At 43.8% G+C, this 16,653-nt stretch overlaps 1 protein-coding gene across 1 annotated transcript; it reads left to right on the top strand.

The window, feature by feature from the left end:
• The first annotated feature begins 585 nt into the window (after positions 1-585).
• On the top strand, positions 586-1,605 carry HCAR2 (hydroxycarboxylic acid receptor 2). Its single transcript, XM_044282038.1, has one exon. It carries the CDS (start codon positions 586-588, stop codon positions 1,603-1,605), a length of 1,020 nt encoding a protein of 339 aa, XP_044137973.1.
• The last annotated feature ends 15,048 nt before the right edge of the window (positions 1,606-16,653 follow it).

Raw genomic sequence — 16,653 nt, forward strand, 5'->3', positions numbered from 1 at the left:
TATATTGGGCAGACTAGATGGGCCAATAGGTTCTTATCTGCCGACACATTCTATATGTTTCTATATGTTTAGAATCTACAGTTTTCTTTTCTTTTTTTTGTAGCTACTCTTCAGAATATACAGTATTTGTGTATTTTTAAGTTATTCTGAATATTTCCTCCATAAAGTATTCAAAACAAAGTAAAAGCAATCTCTAGAAAGGGGATGAAAAAAACAACACAAAACAGATTAAGTGCAATATTGCAATGATCACCTGTAATATTATATGGCACTTACAGGTTATCTTGCACCTGGCGACATGTTAAATTCACTTCCTATACTTGTTTTCAACCGTGGTTCTCAGGGTAATCATGCATAAAAATAAACAATAACTGTGTGTTTAATTACTGCATATAACAATTTGGATGTATGATCTGTTTGTAAAACCACTTTAGATATGTAATCTCCAAAATGACTCATATGCTGTAACACATAGGCTATTAGCACTTGGGTTTTTCTTCAGTAAATTACTTCCTCTTTTCTGCATTCAAAGTTGGCTTTTCGTATTCTTTGGCATTTGTTTCGAAAGTCAACACCATCTCAACAATGTCATATGCGAGGCTTCAAAACAACCAGAACACAAGCAATTTCAGATGTTGTTTGTTCCAAGAACCTATTCTCTTCTACCTTCTTCCTCCCATTCTAATTCTAATCATTGTGTTGGGATCTATTTTCAACTTCATTGCTCTGTGGGCATTTTGCTTCCACATCAAGTCATGGAAGGCCAGCACTGTTTATCTCTTCAACTTGTCTATGGCCGATTTTCTTCTCATTATCATACTGCCTTTTAGAACAGACTATTATCTGAAGCAAGAGCACTGGACTTATGGAGATGTCCCATGCAGAGTAATGCTTTTCATGCTTGCAATGAACAGGGCAGGAAGCATCTTCTTTCTTACTTTGGTTGGACTGGACCGGTACTTTAGAGTTGTTCATCCACATAATAACATCAACTCTTTGTCCACCAAGACTGCTGCCCTTATTTCATGTGGTGTGTGGTTTACAACTATTGCAATGACTGCCTTTATTTTGACTGAAGACCACCTTAAAGAAGACCCATCAAGCAATAAAAAATGTACAAGTTTTATGGTGTGTCCTGCTGCCTCATGCTGGCATGACCTGATCTTCATTCTTCAGTTTTTTCTCCCACTGTGCATTATCCTGTTTTGCTCTTACAGTATCATATGGAGACTCAGACAGAGGAACCTGGACAGAGATTCAAAGATAAGAAAATCTGTCAAATGTATCATATCTGTTGGAATTGTGTTCATTATATGTTTTTTACCAAGTGTCTCTACCAGGATTGAAATCTTAAGGCTCTTGGCATCTCCACAAATGAATGACTGCAGTATATACAGAACTGTAGACACCGCATTTTATATTACAGTTTGCTTAACATACATGAACAGTATGTGCAACCCTTTGGTTTACTTCTTCTCTAGTCCATCTTTCAGCATATTTTACCTAAAGATCATGAGATGTTCAAACCAATCTGATTCCGATGCAGTTCCTACCATTACAAACAATATAACATGTAACAATCAGCAACAGACACAAATTGGATGAAGGAGGTCTATTCTACTTTCCTAGAGCTTTGTTTCTGACAGTATTTTTTTGTTGTTTCCTACGATTTAACTGTGGCTTTATTAGGCATGCTAAAAATCAGAACAAACCTTTAACAGCACTCTCTTGATATTGCTCAGTTTCGAGGGAATTACTGACATTGTATTCTATCCACCACTTTATTGTATTCCTTATAATATTGCTTAATTTGCTGGTTATATTAATTAGTATTCTACCAAGGCATAGTATAGAAAGAGCTTTGGAAGTTTTAAAAAAAAAGTGCAGGGTGTTGTTGATTTTGTATTATCCTGGTTGCTTTAGCATGTTTATTGAACTGCGTAATTTACCAATGTACACGTCAATGTATTCAATTATATTTTAAGTACATTTTAAGAAGCATTATAGGACATTTCTATTGATTGCACTAACTGACAACTTATTTTAACAGTTAGGCTACTTTCACATTTGCGTTCAGAGCAGATCCGTCTGAGACGGATCCGCTCATATAATGCAGACGATGGGATCCGTTCAGAACGGATCCATCTACATTATATTGTAAAAAAAATTCTAAGTGTGAAAGTAGCCGCAGACGGATCCGTCCAGACTTTACATTAAAAGTCAATGGGGGACGGATCCGTTTGAAAATTGAGCCATATTGTGTCAAATTCAAACGGATCCGTCCCCATTGACTTACACTGTAAGTTTGGACGGATCCGTTTGCCTCCGCACGGACAGGCGGACACCCGAACGCTGCAGCGTTCAGGTGTCCGCCTGCTGAGCGGAGCGGAGGCCAAACGGTGCCAGACTGATGCATTCTGAGCGGATCCGCATCCACTCAGAATTCATTAGGGCTGGACGGATGCATTCGGGGACGCTTGTGAGAGCCTTTAACCACTTCAGCCCCGCTAGGTGAAACCCCCTTCATGACCAGGCCACTTTTTACACTTCGGCACTACACTCCTTTCACCGTTTATCGCTCGGTCATGCAACTTACCACCCAAATGAATTTTACCTCCTTTTCTTCTCACTAATGGAGCTTTCATTTGGTGGTATTTTATTGCTGCTGACATTTTTACTTTTTTGTTATTAATCAAAATGTAACGATTTTTTTGCAAAAAAATGACATTTTTCACTTTCAGCTGTGAAATTTTGCAAAAAAAACTACATCCATATATAAATTTTTCGCTAAATTTATAGTTCTACATGTCTTTGATAAAAAAAAAATGTTTGGGCAAAAAAAAAAATGGTTTGGGTAAAAGTTATAGCATTTACAAACTATGGTACAAAAATGTGAATTTCCGCTTTTTGAAACGGCTCTGATTTTCTGAGCACCTGTCATGTTTCCTGAGGTTCTACAATGCCCAAACAGTATAACTACCCCACAAATGACCCCATTTCGGAAAGTAGACACCCTAAGGTATTCGCTGATGGGCATAGTGAGTTCATAGAACTTTTTATTTTTTGTCACAAGTTAGCGGAAAATTATGATGATTTTTTTTTTTTTTTTTTTCTTACAAAGTCTCATATTCCACTAACTTGCGACAAAAAATAAAAAATTCTAGGAACTCACCATGCCCCTCACAGAATACCTTGGGGTGTCTTCTTTCCAAAATGGGGTCACTTGTGGGGTAGTTATACTGCCCTGGCAATTTAGGGGCCCAAATGTGTGAGAAGAACTTTGCAATCAAAATGTGTAAGAAATGACCGGTGAAATCCGAAAGGTGCACTTTGGAATATGCGCCCCTTTGCCCACCTTGGCAGCAAAAAAGTGTCACACATGTAGTATCGCCGTACTCAGGAGAAGTTGGGGAATGTGTTTTGGGGTGTCATTTTACATATACCCATGCTGGGTGAGAGAAATATCTTGGCAAACGACAACTTTTCCCATTTTTTTATACAAAGTTGGCATTTGACCAAGATATTTTTCTCACCCAGCATGGGTATATGTAAAATGACACCCCAAAACACATTGCCCAACTTCTCCTGAGTACGACAATACCAGATGTGTGACACTTTTTTGCTGCCAAGGTGGGCAAAGGGGCACATATTCCAAAGTGCACCTTTCGGATTTTGCAGGCCATTTTTTACACATTTTGATTGCAAGGTACTTCTCACACATTTGGGCCCCTAAATTGCCAGGGCAGTATAACTACGCCACAAGTGACCCCATTTTGGAAAGAAGACACCATAAGGTATTCCGTGAGGGGCACTGCGAGTTCCTAGAATTTTTTATTTTTTGTCACAAGTTAGCAGAAAATGATGATTTATTTTTTTTTCTCTTTTTTCCTTACAAAGTCTCATATTCCACTAACTTGCGACAAAAAATAAAAAATTCTAGGAACTCGCCATGCCCCTCACGGAATACCTTGGGGTGTCTTCTTTCCAAAATGGGGTCACTTGTGCGGTAGTTATACTGCCCTGGCAATTTAGGGGCCCATATGTGTGAGAAGTACTTTGCAATCAAAATCTGTAAAAAATGACCGGTGAAATCCGAAAGGTGCACTTTGGCATATGCGCCCCTTTGCCCACCTTGGCATCAAAAAAGTGTCACACATCTGGTATCGCCGTACTCAGGAGAAGTTGGGGAATGTGTTTTGGGGTGTCATTTTACATATACCCATGCTGGGTGAGAAAAATATCTTGGTCAAATGCCAACTTTGTATAAAAAAATGGGAAAAGTTGTCGTTTGCCAAGATATTTCTCTCACCCAGCATGGGTATATGTAAAATGACACCCCAAAACACATTCCCCAACTTCTCCTGAGTACGGCGATACCAGATGTGTCACACTTTTTTGCTGCCAAGGTGGGCAAAGGGGCACATATTCCAAAGTGCACCTTTCGGATTTTGCAGGGCATTTTTTACACATTTTGATTGCAAGGTACTTCTCACACATTTGGGCCCCTAAATTGCCAGGGCAGTATAACTACGCCACAAGTGACCCCATTTTGGAAAGAAGACACCCTAAGGTATTCCGTGAGGGGCACTGCGAGTTCCTAGAATTTTTTATTTTTTGTCACAAGTTAGCAGAAAATGATGATTTTTTTTTTTTCTCTTTTTTCCTTACAAAGTCTCATATTCCACTAACTTGCGACAAAAAATAAAAAATTCTAGGAACTCGCCATGCCCCTCACGGAATACCTTGGGGTGTCTTCTTTCCAAAATGGGGTCACTTGTGGCGTAGTTATACTGCCCTGGCAATTTAGGGGCCCATATGTGTGAGAAGTACCTTGCAATCAAAATGTGTAAAAAATGCCCTGCAAAATCCGAAAGGTGCACTTTGGAATATGCGCCCCTTTGCCCACCTTGGCATCAAAAAAGTGTGACACATCTGGTATCGCCGTACTCAGGAGAAGTTGGGGAATGTGTTTTGGGGTGTCATTTTACATATACCCATGCTGGGTGAGAGAAATATGTTGGCAAAAGACAACTTTTCCCATTTTTTTATACAAAGTTGGCATTTGACCAAGATATTTATCTCACCCAGCATGGGTATATGTAAAATGACACCCCAAAACACATTCCCCAACTTCTTCTGAGTACGGCGATACCAGATGTGTCACACTTTTTTGCAGCCTAGATGCGCAAAGGGGCCCAAATTCCTTTTAGGAGGGCATTTTTAGACATTTGGATCCCAGACTTCTTCTCACGCTTTAGGGCCCCTAAAAAGCCAGGGCAGTATAAATACCCCACATGTGACCCCACTTTGGAAAGAAGACACCCCAAGGTATCCAATGAGGGGCCTGGCAAGTTCAAAGAAATGTTTTTTTTTTTGCATAAGTTAGCGGAAATTGATTTTTTTTTGTTTTTTCTCACAAAGTCTCACTTTCCGCTAACTTAGGACAAAAATTTCAATCTTTCATGGACTCAATATGCCCCTCAGCGAATACCTTGGGGTGACTTCTTTCCAAAATGGGGTCAGTTGTGGGGTGTTTGTACTGCCCTGGCATTTGAGGGTCTCCGCAATCATTACATGTATGGCCAGCATTAGGAGTTTCTGCTATTCTCCTTATATTGAGCATACAGGTAATGAGATTTTTTTTTCCGTTCAGCCTCTGGGCTGAAAGAAAAAAATGAACGGCACAGATTTCTTCATTCGCATCGATCAATGTGGATGAAAAAATCTCTGCCAAAAAAAAAAAAATGGAGGGGAAAGGCGTCTGCCAGGACATAGGAGCTCCGCCCTACATCCATACCCACTTAGCTCGTATGCCCTGGCAAACCAGATTTCTCCATTCGCATCAATCGATGTGGATGAATAAATCATTGCCGGGATTTTTTTTTTTTATATATATATACATACAAAGCGCTTGCCAAAGCATAGGAACGCCGCCTCCTCCTCAGCTCGTATGCCTCGGCAAACGTATCTGTCACTGCAGAGGAGAAAATCCCGTCTTGCAGCGCCGCATACACCGACTTGCGTGTAATCTGACAGCAGCGCAATGCTTCTGTCAGAATGCACATCGGTGCTGCAGCTAGTAGATCGGTTGGTCCACCTGGAAGGTAAAAAGACAAAAAAAAAAAAAAAGAAAAAAACAGGCCACAACGCAATAATTTTATTAACTTTGGAACAGAACATGTAACTTTAACTTTTGGAACTAAACATTAACCTGTTTGCTTACCTGTTTTTTTTTTTGTTTTTTTTTTTGTTTTTTTACCTTTATAGAACAAACCTCTCCTTCCCCATGGGTCAATGTGCAAAGCGCAAATCGCCCAAAGATGTGGCGAAGTGCGTTATGCACTTTGTCCCATGTGAAAGGAGACGTTTGCAGCAGCAGTGAGTGAATGGGCCCTAATAGCCCTGTGTGCCTGTCCTGGTGAGATGATCCCTATGCTAATAGTGTACCTGTGAGTGGTAGTTCCGGAAACACTCTCTAAAGCATAGGGCAGGGTGGTCCGGACAGTCAGGACAGAAATAACGGGTGTCACGCCTTATTCCACTCCTGCTACAGACACGACATCTTTTTCGGGGTGACGGTTGGGTTGAGGTACCAGGAACGACATTGGGGAAATGTCGCTCGTGTAGACGGCTAACTACACTGGTGGTTGGGGCCACGGAACCTCCTGGATACAGGAGGTTCTCAATGATCTCTTCCTGAAATTTGAGGAAGGATCCAGTTCTCCCAGCCTTACTGTAGAGAACAAAACTATTGTACAGAGCCAATTGAATTAAATATACAGACACCTTCTTATACCAGCGTCTGGTGCGTCAGGAAACTAAATACGGAGACAACATCTGGTCATTGAAGTCGACCCCTCCCATGTGGAGGTTATAGTCGTGGACTGAGAGGGGCTTTTCAATGACACGGGTTGCTCGCTCAATTTGTATTGTCGTGTCTGCGTGAATGGAGGAGAGCATGTAAACGTCACGCTTGTCTCTCCATTTCACCGCGAGCAGTTCTTCGTTACACAGTGCGGCCCTCTGCCCCCTTGCAAGACGGGTGGTAACGAGCCGTTGGGGGAAGCCCGCGCGACTAGTTCGCGCGGTACCACAGGCGCCAATCCGTTCTAGAAACAAATGCCTAAAGAGGGCCACACTTGTGTAAAAATTGTCCACATAAAGATGGTACCCCTTGCCGAATAAGGGTGACACCAAGTCCCAAACTGTCTTCCCACTGCTCCCCAGGTAGTCAGGGCAACCGACCGGCTCCAGGGTCTGATCTTTTCCCTCATAGACCCGAAATTTGTGGGTATAGCCTGTGGCCCTTTCACAGAGCTTATACAATTTGACCCCATACCGGGCGCGCTTGCTTGGGATGTATTGCTTGAAGCCAAGGCGCCCGGTAAAATGTATCAGGGACTCGTCTATGCAGATGTTTTGCTCTGGGGTATAAATATCTGCAAATTTCTGGTTGAAATGGTCTATGAGGGGCCGAATTTTGTGGAGCCGGTCAAAAGCAGGGTGGCCCCTGGGACGGGAGGCGGTGTTGTCACTAAAGTGCAGGAACCGCAGGATGGCCTCAAAACGTGCCCTGGACATGGCAGCAGAGAACATGGGCATGTGATGAATCGGGTTCGTGGACCAATATGACCGCAATTCATGTTTTTTTGTCAGGCCCATGTTGAGGAGGAGGCCCAGAAAAGTTTTAAGTTCGGAAACTTGGACTGGTTTCCACCGGAAAGGCTGGGCATAAAAGCTTCCCGGGTTAGCGGTGATAAATTGTGTGGCATACCTGTTTGTTTCGGCCACAACTATGTCTAAAAGCTCCGCAGTCAAGAACAGCTCAAAAAATCCCAGGGCCGAACCGATCTGAGCCGTCTCAACCCGAACTCCAGACTGGGCAGTGAAAGGGAAAACTACAGGTGCGGCTGAAGTTGGGGACTGCCAATCAGGGTTTGCCAGCACCTCTGGGATTCTAGGGGCTCTACGGGCACGTCTTTGCGGTGGCTGCGACGGGGTCACTACTGCACGTGCCACCGTACCAGCTTCAACTGCCCTTCTGGTGCTCGCTACTTCACCAGGTTGTACGGCAGTGCTGGTACTAGGTCCAGGGAGGGCTGGGCTGCTGGTGTATGCCTCACCACGTAATCCGACAGCACCAGCCCCACTCTGCTGCTCTTGAAGCGGATCCTGCGCAACCTGCGGTCTAGCGACACGGGGCCGGGTACGCCTGGTGCTATCAGGGACCTCAGCCTCCTCGTCCGAACTTTGGGTCAGAGAGCCACTGCTTTCTACAGGTTCGTATTCTGACCCGCTGGATTCATCAGATGAGGGTTTCCACTCCTCATCCGACTGGGTCAGAAGCCTGTAGGCCTCTTCAGAAGAATACCCCCTGTTTGACATGTGGGCAACTAAATTTAGGGGTATTCCCTGAGACTACCCAAGAAAAAAAAAGCAAGCCTGTCTTACAAAGGGGAGCCTAGCGAAGTACCGGAGGCCGCTGCGGTTGATAAAAAATATCAAAACTGATTTTTTTATCGCCGCAGTGCGTGTAAAGTGAATGTGCAGTGATCAAAAAAAATTTTTTTTTTGTCACTGCGGTGGGGCGGGTGTGGGCGAACGCACGTGTGGGCGACCGATCAGGCCTGATCGGGCAAACACTGCGTTTTGGGTGGAGGGCGAGCTAAAGTGACACTAGTACTATTATAGATCTGACCGTGATCAGTTTTGATCACTTCCAGATACTATAAAAGTACAAATGCTGATTAGCGATACGCTAATCAGCGAATAACGGACTGCGGTGCGGTGGGCTGGGCGCTAACTGATCGCTAACTACCTAACCAAGGGACCTAAACTATACCTAAAACCTAACGGTCAATAACAGTGAAAAAAAAAAGTGACAGTTTGCACTGATCACTTTTTTCTTTTCACTTGTGATTGACAGGGGGTGATCAAAGAGGTGATCAAAGGGTTAATTGGGGTTCAGGGGGGTGATCAGGGGCTATAGTGTAGTGTTGGTGTACTCACTGTGAAGCCTGCTCCTCTGCTGGATCCAACCGACGAAAAGAACCAGCAGAGGAGCAGGCAGCCATATAACAGATCATATTTACAAATATGATCTGCTATCTGGCACTTTGATTGGATTTTTTAAAAATCAGCAACCTGCCAGCCACGATCATTGGCTGGCAGGTTGCTGACGAAATACTTCTGTGCGAAATGCCGGCGCGAACTGCGCATGCGCGCGCGCATAGTCGCGTCATCTCGCGTCTCGCGAGATGACGCATATATGCGTGACTGTGCGCAGCGCTGCCACCTCCGGAACGCACATGTGCGTTAGGCGGTCCGGAGGTGGTTAAACGGAACTCACAAGCGGAGCCCCGAACGCAAATGTGAAAGTAGCCATAATCGGCTTTTATTCGTTTTGTGGATCCATTCTAATCGTCATTACACATTGACCCTACTACAAGCGGTATACAATATTAGATGAGTGTTAATGTTAGAAGGGTTTCAATATTATGGCTAATTGATGTATAAATATATAATATTTTATAACTATTATAACACAAAAAGGTGGGTCCGCGAAGAGAAGAGTATTGGGCACATTATTTTTTAAAAGCACTTTTTGGGTGAAAATGAAAAGAAAACGCTTTCTGGCCATTTTTGAAAAATAAAAAGGGGGGCAAACAATGTTTAGCAAAACTGCTTACAAGCAGCTCTCCCTTCACCAAGGGTACCACATGTGGCAGCTCCGCTAAGTAATTTCCACAGCTAAAAATCTGGAGGAGGTTCTAAAATTTAATCCACACTGCTTTTACTATAAATTATGTGAATTTTAAAAACAAAATTCCACTGCCGAACAACCTCAGCATTTAGGTAATGTGTCGCTATACCCTAAGGCAGGGTCTGGACAACACTGTGACCTCCTGCGCCGGGCAACTCAGGCCACAGATCGGAAGTGGTCTGTGGCTTGCTTCGCAGAAGATGGGGAATAGGAGTGAGATGTTTTAGGTTTTTTATACTACTAAACATCAGAACTACTGGGGGCACTATGAAAGGGTGGGTGGAGCATTATATACCTGGCACTACAGAAGAGGGCATTATATACTGGTACTATGGGGGGGGAGCATTCTATACCAGCACTGCAGAGGGGGGGGGGGGCATTATATACTGTTACTAAAGGGAAAGAGAGAATAATATACTACATGGGGGAAGGATTATATACTGGCACTACGGGGGAAGAATGATATACTGGCATTACAGAAGGAGATCATTATATACTGGCACTACAGGGGGAGATTATTATATACTGGAACTATAGGGGAAGAGAGCATTATATACTGGCACTAAAGAGGGAAATGCATTATATACTGGCACTACCAGGGTGGAGTGTTATGTACTGGCACTACAGGGGGGAACATTATATACTGGCACTACAAGGAGAGCATTATGAACTGGCACTACAGAGGGAAATGCATTATATACTGGCACTACCAGGGTGGAGTGTTATGTACTGGCACTACAGGGGGGAACATTATATACTGGCACTACAAGGAGAGCAGGGCCGGTGCTACCATAAGGCAGACCAAGCGGCTGCCTTAGGGCACACCCTGGGGGAGGGCGGAAAAATGTGACATGGAGGGGGAGAAATGTGACATGGAGGGCTGATGTGACATAGGGGGGTGATTTGACATGGAGGGGGAGAAATGTGACATGGGGGCTGATGGCTGACATGGGGGCATGATGGATGGGGCTGATGGCTGACATGGGGGGCTGATGGCTGACATGGGGGGGCTAATGGCTGACATGGGGCATGATGGCTGACATGGGGGGCTGATGGATGGGGGCTGATGTCTGACATGGGGTCTGATCTGAGGTCTGATTAACATTGGGGGTTTGATTAGGGCTGTGAGCTGAGGTCTGATTAACATTGGGAGTCTGATTGCTGGTCTGACCTGAGGTGTAATGGAAAATATTTTTTTCTTATTATCCTCCTCTAAAACCTAGGTGTGTCTTAGAGGGCCAAAAATACGGTCCTCAAACCAGCAATTGTCTGAAGCAGAGAGAAGATACCAGGACCACACAGATGAGAAGCCAGCTGGTGTAGACGGGACGAGGGCCAGGTAAGCTGCGAGGGGGGCGCCAAAATGTAGCTTCGCTTGTGTTGGCAAAAATCCTTGCACCGGCCCTGAAGGAGAGCATTATGAACTGGCACTACACTAGCTGGGGCATTATATACTGGAAGTCTGGGTGGGTGCACAATATACTGGCACTAAAAGGGGGAGCATTATATATCGGCACTACAGGTGGGGCATTATATCATTTGCCTCCTCCGCTTAGGGATCCCGTCCTGCTCTAAGGTATATTCACATATAGCAGATACGCTGCCAACATGCCAGATTATGACAGATTATGAGTGATTTACAGTACCTGCAAAGATCTTAAGAATTCTCTTCCACATACTAAAAAATTAAATCCACAGTGCTGATTTACTGGGGATGTGGCTTTAAAATCTGCAGCATATCTCCACCATGGATATCAGCATTTGCAATTCAAAGGGTACAATCTGCACGAAAATCCACAATGAGAATTGCCACTGCATGGGGTCATGTGCTAACATTGTTTGCTGATCAAAGTAGCTTTGTACTTTTCCTCCTGCCCGAGCACAGTTAGTGACTCTAAAGCCTGTATTACACCTGCCGTTTTTTTGGCAGATGATTGCTACGAGAGTTTGTAGTAACGCTTATTAGCGATCACCTGGCAGTCTAATACTATTGCCGATTGCCTGATGAACGAGCAAATGCTCGTTCATCGAGCAATCCTAATCTTTTATAGCAGCGGTCTCCTGCACTAGCGAGCAGACAATTGTCCTGACAATAGTGTGTTAAATCGAGCTGTCTAATAGAGCCTTAAAGGGTAACTGTATTAGAGCTAGGCATGTATACCTGAGTTAGTCTGTTAATGATTGCTAAAAGATCTGTAATTATCTTATAATAACAGCTTCATTAATGTCCCTTTTCCACTGCTCCCTTAAAAGACAGTTGCTATGGCTTGTCTGTCTCCAGCTATGAAGACAGATAGACAGAGGGGTGGTCCTTTACACTGCATGCCTGCATTAGGCTTCAGAGTGAGGAGGCGTGTCTCTCAGTAATCCAATCTGATTGGCTGGCAGGAAGTTTCTGGCTACAGCAAGTGTGTATGGGAAGTGAGGGAAAGCAGTTTTGGCCTCAGAGAACTGGTAGAGGAGCCATCTTGAGAAGGTCCTCATATTGTAAATGTTTAAACAGCCGTAACTAAGGTAAAAACTCAAGAAAAACTGTGGTATGTGAATAAACTAAAGATTTCTTTATGCATAATGCTGCTGCAGCAGTAACATATGCTAAAATTGTTTTTTTTTTATGAAAACATGACAGTTACACTTTAAAGTTTTTGATAGTCAAAGATTTTGCTGATTAGGCATAATTCTGCTGATGTTACTGAAGCAGCAGAAATAAATGGAGCAGGTCCTTGTGGGTAGATATGATTATTAAGTGTGTGATATAGAATACCCAGAACCCCAGGGTTTGCACAGGAAAGATACTCAGTTAGTCTTGCAGAGTTCCCTGGCTTGCAAAAAGTAGGATCTGCCAAGATCCCAGGGTCCAGAGTTGTAAGAGTAGGTGCCATTTCTGTTGGGCAACATGGCCGGATCATTGACATTGAGGCTGTCTGAAGGCCTTGCTTCCTGGTATGATTATATTGCATACTAATGGTTGATTTGAGCTGATAAGTTTCATCCTTCTAAGGCTACATTCACACAACCGTATGCGTTTTGCGGTCCGCCCAAAAAATGGATGACGTCCGTATGGCATCAGTTTTTTTTGGGGCGAATCCATTGTACCAATGCCTATCCTGTTCCGCAAAATGGACAAGAATAGGACATGTTCAATTTTTTTTGCGGGGCTACGGAACGGACATACGGATGCGGACAGCACATTTTTGAAATGAATGGGTCTGCATCTTAGCCGCAAAAAAACAAAACAGAACGGACATGGAAACAAAATACATTTGTGTGAATGTAGCCTTCCTTTGGCTGAGTTCACACTTCAGTTATTTGGTCAGTTATTTTGATTAATTATTGTGAACCAATGACACAATGGACTTTTAATGGTGTTCATGACAGATCCGTCATGGCTATTTTAGAGATACAGTAATACAACTGGATACATTCATAACGGATGCAGATGGGTTGTATTATCAGTAACTGAAGCGTTTTTGCTGATCCCTGCCGGATCCAGCAAAAACTCTGGTGTCAAAGTAGCTGAAGTGTGAACTGGAAGCTGGACTTCTCAGAGACACATAAAGGGGTTGGCCACCATAGGTATAAAAAACAATAAAGTGCCCCAGACAATAAATAAAGCCAAGAGGAATTTGTATCATGACAGATATACTGTGTATATATAATTTTTCTACTGCATATGTAGTGTCCCACTAGGTATGGGTGGGCACTACACAAGGGTCAATTGGTGTGCGCGTTACTCCTACTCACAAGGAACAGAAATGTCATATTTAATTCTGCATTTAATGTATGTTTTAATGTGTTGTTATATGCAATGTACCCCTGTCTAATGCAGCAGCAGGCCTAGTTGGGTGTAGTTAGACATCCCAGACACTAGAGGGAGATAGGGAGCCCCTAGTATAAATGTCCAGGCCCAGACAGGGAGAGGGTGTGCAGAGTCAGGAGTCTGAGAAGACAGAGGCCAGTAAGCCTGCTCCTGACATGCAGCTGGATAGCCCTGGCTGCTAGTGATGTCCAGGAGGCTAGTGAAGAGACCTAGCCTGCCTGAGAACAAGAGACCCTAAGTTAGCTCTGAAGAGATACCCCAGTTGCAGGATTCAACCTCCTGGGAGAAACCCACAGTTACCCACCTGATAGGAGGAGGCGACCCAGGGTAAGCAAAGTGACCCTGATAGGCAGAGGAACTTAGGAATCATAGCAAGCAGTATAATACCTGAGGAAGGAAGTAACCAAGGATATAAGCCACCCTTTTAGGCATCCGGGCCTTGGGAGATATAAAGCCAGAGCAGGAGTTCTATAGAGGACACGGTACAGTGATTCTGGGAAAAGTACAACCTGCTGCTGAGTGCTTGTGGAATTTACCCTCAGTGTAACTTGCATGACTATTGCCTGCCATATTTGTGAATAAGCCCCTTTTGTGGAACTGTAATACAGAGACTATACTACTCCCTGCTGTACAAAGTTGGATTGTCCAGTAAAGTTTCCGTTTGGTTCACTGCATACTTGTGTACCTTCATCTTTCCAACCATCAACCGGCGTGCCACCGGCCAAAGGCACTGGCGTCACGAATACCACAGGGACCTTGCCCCAGGCACACAAAATACCTGTAACATCCAGGGCACCTCAACTACCATCAGGCCTGGTCCCTATCTACAGAGCGTGCCCCAGAGGAACCGTGTCTACCTCTCCTTCACTGCCACGCGCCTGCCCAGGGTTCTTCAAATATAGTGAGTACCCTCGATTGCCCATAACTGTGACCTCACTTGGGCATACCCTGCAGGTCTGGCGTGTTGCACATTCGGCATAGCATGCTCCCATTAGACTGTGTGGGCGGCGCAGCTGCAAAGTGAAAGTAAAAATCCCAGCATGCATCACAGCAAAGCGTCTCCAGGGGAGCAGTCACATGACATCTCTGCCTACTTGTGATGCCATAGTGACAACAGCACATTAGGTGTCATTTCATCAGTGCTTTAGCATACCTCCTAACTTTAGAATAGAAGGAAGAGGGACACTACATGCACAAGGCTACTTTCACACTTGTGTTTTTTGCGGATCCGTCATGGATATATAACCACATGCATCCGTCATAAACGGATCCATTTGTATTAAGTCTTCTATAACCATAACGGATCCATCTTGGACACCATTGAAAGTGAATGGGGGACGGATCTATTTTCTATTGTGCCAGTTTGGCTAAGTTTTATCAGGCGGACAGCGTTTTGGTGTCCGCCTCCAATGCAGAATGGTGACTGATCGGAGGCAAACTGATGCATTCTGAGTGGATCCTTTTCCATTCAGAATGCATTAGGGCAAAACTGATCCATTTTCGACATACCTCCCCCGTACCAGGACCGCCACTGAAATCCGGGACTGTCCTGCCGGATACTGGAAGGAGGTATGGCTTTAGGCCTCATGCACATGACAATAGCCTGCCTGTGCCTGTATTGTGGCCAGCGAACAGGGGGTCTGCAATTCCGATCCTGAAAAAAATAGAACATGTCCTAATCCGGGTCCGCAATTCCGATCCTGAAAAAAATAGAACATGTCCTATTTATCTCCGCAATATCGGACAAGAATAGGCATATTCTCTTAGTGCCGGCAATGTGCGGTCCGCAAAATGCGGAACTCACATTGCTGCTGTTCGTATTTTGCGGATCCGTGGATCCGCAAAACACGCACGGATGTGTGAATGGACCCTTAGACATAAATACATGCACACACATACATATAGATACATGCACACATACGGTCAGTGCCGATGCATTGCGGACCGCAATGTATATATACATATAAATATATTAAACACGTGTGTTATATTTTGTGTATGAATAAATATGTATATATATATATATATATATATATATATATATATATATATACACACACACATGCAAAACAAGAGCACTCTCATTAGATGAAAATAGAAAAAACATTATTCACCCATGTGGATGCGATGTTTGTATATATTTTTATATATATATATATATATATATATATATATATGTATATATATATAATCCAAAAAGCAGGCAGCACTCCAAGGTAAAGGTATATATATAAAACTATGAGTTAATACATGTGGAATTATATACATAACAAAAAAGTGTGAAACAACTGAAAATATGTCATATTCTAGGTTCTTCAAAGTAGCCACCTCTTGCTTTGATTACTGCTTTGCACACTCTTGGCATTCTATTGATGAGCTTTAAGCGGTAGTCACCTGAAATGGTCTTCCAACAGTCTTGAAGGAGTTCCCAGAGATGTTTAGCACTTGTTGGCCCTTTTGCCTTCACTCTGTGGTCCAGCTCACCCCAAACAATCTCGATTGGGTTCATGGAGGCCAGGTCATCTGGCGCAGCACCCCATCACTCTCCTTCATGGTCAAATAGCCCTTACACAGTCTGGAGGTGTGTTTGGGGTCATTGTCCTGTTGAAAAATAAATGATGGTCCAACTAAACGCAAACCGGATGGAATAGCATCCCGCTGCAAGATGCTGTGGTAGCCATGCTGGTTCAGTATGCCTTCAATTTTGAATAAATCCCCAACAGTGTCACCAGCAAAGCACCCCCACACCATCACACCTCCTCCTCCATGCTTCACGGTGGGAACCAGACATGTAGAGTCCATCCGTTCACCTTTTCTGCGTCGCACAAAGACACGGTGGTTGGAACCAAAGATCTCAAATTTGGACTCATCAGACCAAAGCACAGATTTCCACTTGTCTAATGTCCATTCCTTGTGTTCTTTAGCCCAAATAAGTCTCTTCTGCTTGTTGCCTGTCCTTAGCAGTGGTTTCCTAGCAGATATTCTACCATGAAGGCCTGATTCACACAGTCTCCTCTTAACAGTTGTTCTAGAGATGTGTCTGCTGCTAGAACTCTGTGTGGCATTGACC

The sequence above is a fragment of the Bufo gargarizans genome, chromosome 1, assembly GCF_014858855.1.
Source record: "Bufo gargarizans isolate SCDJY-AF-19 chromosome 1, ASM1485885v1, whole genome shotgun sequence".
Lineage (NCBI taxonomy): Eukaryota > Metazoa > Chordata > Amphibia > Anura > Bufonidae > Bufo > Bufo gargarizans.